This window comes from Gobius niger (assembly GCF_951799975.1).
Source record: "Gobius niger genome assembly, chromosome: 12".
In the NCBI taxonomy this organism is placed as follows: Eukaryota; Metazoa; Chordata; class Actinopteri; order Gobiiformes; family Gobiidae; genus Gobius; species Gobius niger.
Window position 1 is genome coordinate 21,146,465 of NC_136863.1, and position 5,168 is coordinate 21,151,632.

At 40.5% G+C, this 5,168-nt stretch overlaps 1 protein-coding gene across 1 annotated transcript; it reads left to right on the top strand.

Annotated features, from left to right (window-relative positions):
- The first annotated feature begins 870 nt into the window (after nucleotides 1-870).
- nr2c1 (nuclear receptor subfamily 2, group C, member 1) lies at nucleotides 871-4,609 on the top strand. The gene is made up of 13 exons (XM_079567211.1): nucleotides 871-1,059; nucleotides 1,231-1,461; nucleotides 1,601-1,679; nucleotides 1,761-1,940; nucleotides 2,046-2,193; nucleotides 2,311-2,407; nucleotides 2,496-2,680; nucleotides 2,931-3,084; nucleotides 3,167-3,288; nucleotides 3,369-3,511; nucleotides 3,628-3,765; nucleotides 3,844-3,949; nucleotides 4,069-4,609. Exons 1-13 carry the CDS (start codon nucleotides 988-990, stop codon nucleotides 4,238-4,240), a joined length of 1,827 nt encoding a protein of 608 aa, XP_079423337.1. The 5' UTR covers nucleotides 871-987; the 3' UTR covers nucleotides 4,241-4,609.
- The last annotated feature ends 559 nt before the right edge of the window (nucleotides 4,610-5,168 follow it).

Genomic DNA, 5,168 nt, shown 5'->3' on the forward strand with positions numbered 1-5,168 from the left:
TAAGGACTAATTAACACCGCAATCATCACACCTGAACCCGTCGTCTCGTCTACAACGCATCGGAGGTTTCGGGAATGACATTAGTAGCGGAAATAGAAGAATTAGCTCAGTTCAGTCGTGCCGACAAACCGCAGCAGTTAGCCTCTCGGTAGCATTTGTGACAGCGTTGCTAACTTCCTCTCTACATAGTTCTACAAATATATGGAAGACGTGGCTGTAACTCCCAGTGACGTTTTTATGTCCGAGACATAAAAACACGTTATAATGCGAGTCGATGCGGTCATTTGCAATAGAAATGTATCCATTTCTGCTGTGTTGATGCAGCTGCAGTCCACTGGCAGTAAAACATCACGGGCCTTCACCCTAGCATGCTTTAACCCTTCAATTTTGACCTTTCACCCACAGGAAAAGAAATACTTTATCCTTCCGTATCGATTTTTAATGGTTTCCTGTGGGCAGAGTGTGTTTGGGTTTATGTTAATGCTATTTTAGTCATTTTTTGTTTCTTAAATCTCATCTTATGACGTACGCTACGAATAGTAGTGCGTGCAGTTTCAGGCTAGCATCTTGTGTTAGCACAGGCCACATTTCAACATCGGCTACTGAAATAAAGCATAATAACAAACTCAGATGTGCATTATTGATATATCGTTATTATGCTCAGTTATCATATCTGTATATTTACGGTTGAAGATGAATGGCTATTTCTTTTGAAAAGTAAATATTAGGACCGACAGCCGAGGTGTATTATCATGTGATAATAATTTTATTATGAGCCCCCAAAAATGAATCGTTTCGTTTTCAAAGGGGTTTGTAATTTGCCTGGCAGTGTCAAGCTGCCTGACTATCTCCATGTAAACTCAGGTGACTTGTCTTAATATTGTCAACAAATGACGGCCGATTTATCAATCAAGTGAAAATGCCTGATCTTTTAGATCTTCATGGGTTACTGTTGAGGACAACTCTGGAAGTGGATGTAATATCACTATGGATGGACAAACTCAAAGGATTCAGCTTGTTTCAGCTGATGGAAACGTGGCTTTAGGACACAGAATTCAGGTAAATAAATGTTTTTGGACTGAAGGCACTTATGTATACAAATGAATGAACATGTTATAATCAACACCAAGCATTTTGTTATGTTACCAACTGATTAAATCTACATAATTTATTATTGTAAATAATTGTAGTTTGATCATAACTGGTGCATGCTTTTATATTCTGTGATAGATTGTGACTGATCAGCAAACGGGGCAAAAGATCCAGATTGTCACTGCACTTGAGCCGTCGTCCCCTGGGAAGCAGCAGTTTATCTTGGCGAATGCTGACTATTCGTCTGCTGGAAAGGTTATATTGAAGCAGGAAGGCTCACCTAACAAGGTCATCCTCGCCGCTCCAGACAGCTCCGGGGTTAACCAGCTGCTGTTTACCTCCCCAGATTTGGCCGGGCAGCAAATTCAGGTATTGCCTTAAGCACTCACTGCCTTCTCCAGAACAATTTTGATAAATAAGTTATATTCTGTGAAATCCCATGACTGGAGCATAACAGTGAGGTTTGTTTTTTTGAATGCTCCTATTGTTTTTTTTGCTTGTTTTTCAGTTTGTTACCGATGGGTCAGACCAGTCCCTGATCAAGCCTGTTGTTGAGTACTGTGTTGTTTGTGGGGACAAGGCATCAGGTAGACGCTCTTTTTCTTATCTCACGTTATTTGTTTTTGTGTACATTTTTTTTACCTTCTACCTTATCTTCTTACATTTAGGGCGTCATTATGGAGCGGTCAGTTGTGAGGGATGTAAAGGCTTTTTTAAACGTAGCATCAGAAAAAACCTAGTGTACACATGTCGAGGCTCTGGTGAATGTGCCATCAACAAACTTCACAGAAATCGCTGCCAGTACTGTCGACTGCAGCGATGCATAGCTCTCGGAATGAAACAGGACTGTAAGAGACTGCAGCATACTATCTTTATATTCTCTACTGCTACTCTGCTTCTCTCTCTTCTATTACCAGAGTTTTTAAAGTGCCACATTGTGATTTATTTTATAGCTGTGCAGTGTGAAAGAAAACCTGTTGAAGTCACCCGTGAGAAATCTCTAAACTGTGCAGCCTCCACTGAGAAGATCTACATTCGCAAGAATCTGTTTAGTCCCCTGGCTGCCACTCCGACTTTTGCTTCTGACAAAGAAACTGCTAGGTACTGCTCTATGAGCCATTAAGTACTGTAAATAACAATTGGGCAGTACTGCTTGTAAACACAAACTTAAAAAGTGTATTTTGTGTGTGAAATAAACTGCAAACGCTCTCATGGCAGGTCAACAAGTTTGTTGGAGTCCAACATGTTACTCAACATCCAACATCCATTCCCAAAACTGGAAAACACAGTTTTGATCCCTGCTTCTCCAGACAAAGTAACTCATATATACTCATGGCTGTTATTTAAATGAATCAGTAACTATTTTTATACAGTTTGTTCAACTTATTGATTATTTTCTCAAGGATGACCCATCACAAGGAGACCTTGGCACACTGGCAAACGTGGTGACATCTCTTGCCCACCTCGACAAGACGCGAGATGGCAGTGAAAGTGGCAACGATCTGCTGGGAGTTGAGACGCTGAGCAACGGTGACAGTTCGATCACAGATCTTCAGGGAGATGACCAAAACACCAGTGACATCACACGGTACAATAAGAAACGCTTGATTTTTATCAACAAGTACAGAAGGAGTGCAAGGAAGTGTGATGAGCTGTAATGTGATTTCCTGTTTGGGCCATGTGGTTTCTGACTCAGCCACTCTAATTCAATTCCGTCTGGCTGATCAGAATGCACTGTTCTGGACATTGTCAGTCAGCCTATAAATAGAGATCTAAATTATGCAATATTAGATTTTATATTTTAAATACATGTTGATGGTTTATCCAATATTTTGCAGAGCGTTTGATACCCTGGCCAAAGTCCTCCATCCCAATGAGGGCTCAGCAGCTGACACTTTGGAGGCAACGATGCAGATGATGACAGGAGATCAGTCAGGTCCCGTGTTGGAGTTGAATGGCCCTATTCTCTCTGATGGCCACATCCCCTTTAAAGTAAACGGAAACCACATTCACATTTCTTTGTTTAGAGAACATCTGGTCATACCACTTAAATAAAATACTGATGTCTCTGCAGCTTATGATGCCTTTGCCAGTGCCAGAGTACCTCAATGTCAACTATATCTGCGAGTCAGCTTCTCGACTCCTGTTTCTCTCCATGCATTGGGCTCGCTCCATACCTGCTTTCCAGGCTCTTAGGTAAGCTGTAAGAACACCTACATGGAAACTGATCTGGTTTGTATTTATTACAATCACTTTGACCCCGTCCTGTACCGCAGTGGTCAAGAAAATGACATTAACTTGATGAAAGCCTGTTGGAATGAGCTGTTTGCCCTGGGCTTGGCACAATGCTCAAATGTCATGAATGTTGGTACCATCCTAAGTGCCATTATCAACCATCTGCAGACGAGCTTACAGGAAGGTTGGTCTTCTTTCGTTGACAACACACAATAAGAAATTGTTTTTCCGTTGTTATTTCGGTCTTCAATCATCTAAAAATATTTTGGCACTGTTGTAAGTTGCATGTTGTTCTTGCAGACAAGCTTTCTCCTGATCGGGTAAAAATCGTTATGGAGCACATATGGAGGATGCAGGAGTTTTGTAACAGCATGTCCAAGCTGATGCCAGACTCTTATGAATATGCCTACCTCAAAGCAATCGTTCTTTTTAGTCCTGGTACTGTCAAATGTTAAGCCATAATTACATTCAGTTTTGTTGTAATAAATAATCAAATACGTTGCTTTCCCAAACCAGATCATCCAGGCATCGACAACATTTCACAAATACAGTTTTTCCAAGAGCAGGCCTACACAGAGCTACAGGACTATGTCACCAGGACCTACCCTGAAGACTGCTATCGGTAAGCAACAGCGTTAGGAGCACATGGCCTCTGCTCTGTAGCTGATGTAGTAACTGCTGTACTTGCTGCAGTTTACATGTTTTTAATTTCATGTCTCATTTCTCCCTTGCTGTTTTCAGGTTATCCAAGCTGTTGCTGCGCCTCCCGGCCCTGCGGCTCATCAGTGCATCTGTCACAGAGGAGCTGTTCTTCGCTGGACTCATCGGAAACGTTCAGATCGACAGCATCATCCCCTACATCCTCAAAATGGAGTCCACGGATTATAACAGCCAGACCGTCTCTGGAATCTGAACTACACTCCACCACACACTGACTCTTTTTATTTTATGACCTGATCATAAAAACTAAAGACTCCTGAGGTCAATGCTGGCACATCCGTCATGTGAGTATTTATCTAATCAGAGGTTTTGTGAAAATCTCAGTACTGGACTTCTGGAGAATGAACAATTGAAAGTGGAATCATAGATTGTGCTTTTTATAGTACTTAGCATTTTATAGCCCATCTTTTCCCAGTATTTCTATTATGCACATCATAAGAAGTTTTGAAGGACCTCTTTTTCACTTTCCCATCTCATTTGTCTTATTGTGGCTTAATTTGTGAACCTGGTGTTGCTAAAGGTTTAACCTTTTCAGAACGTTCGCTGATCCAAAGGATTACAACAAGGAATCTATCGTTAAACTTTTTTTCTTTTCTTTTTTTACATAAATTTCAGAGAACGAGAAAAAGTAATGTACATAAATGTGTATTTATAGTAACAAGAAGGTGATTATGGTTGTTCTTCTTGTATTTCGCCTTCTGGACAATTCAAGTGAAAACATATTTTAAAATAAAGCACCTGATATGTAGGTCATGTTTGTAATCGTCGCCTTGAAATTTGTTGCAAGATTTATTCCCTTTTCTTGTTGAGAATATAATTAAGGCTCCATATTTTAAATGGCTGCTCAAGGCAAAACTTAACTTGTTATTGTGGGGGGAACCAGATGGATAAAAAAACAGGGTCCTTTGTATAACATCGTCCATGTTTTCCTGTAAGATATGCTGCTGTTGTCAATTATTTAGCTTTGAAAGGGACGTGTTTTAAACCATGAGGCACTGAATTCAGAGCGAGCTATAAATGAACTTGTACATGTGCTTGACCCCTCATTTTCCACCAACAGACACAAAATGTTTCTCTGAACTGCCCTATCTTTCTAATAACTGCAGCTTGTTTACTTTTGT

Coding starts and splice junctions, on each gene's coding strand:
- nr2c1 (XM_079567211.1), top strand. CDS start 988: ATGGATGGACAAACTCAAAGGATTCAGCTTGTTTCAGCTGATGGAAAC. Junction 1,462..1,600: donor TGGCCGGGCAGCAAATTCAG/GTATTGCCTTAA, acceptor CTTGTTTTTCAG/TTTGTTACCGATGGGTCAGA. Junction 3,512..3,627: donor GCAGACGAGCTTACAGGAAG/GTTGGTCTTCTT, acceptor TTGTTCTTGCAG/ACAAGCTTTCTCCTGATCGG.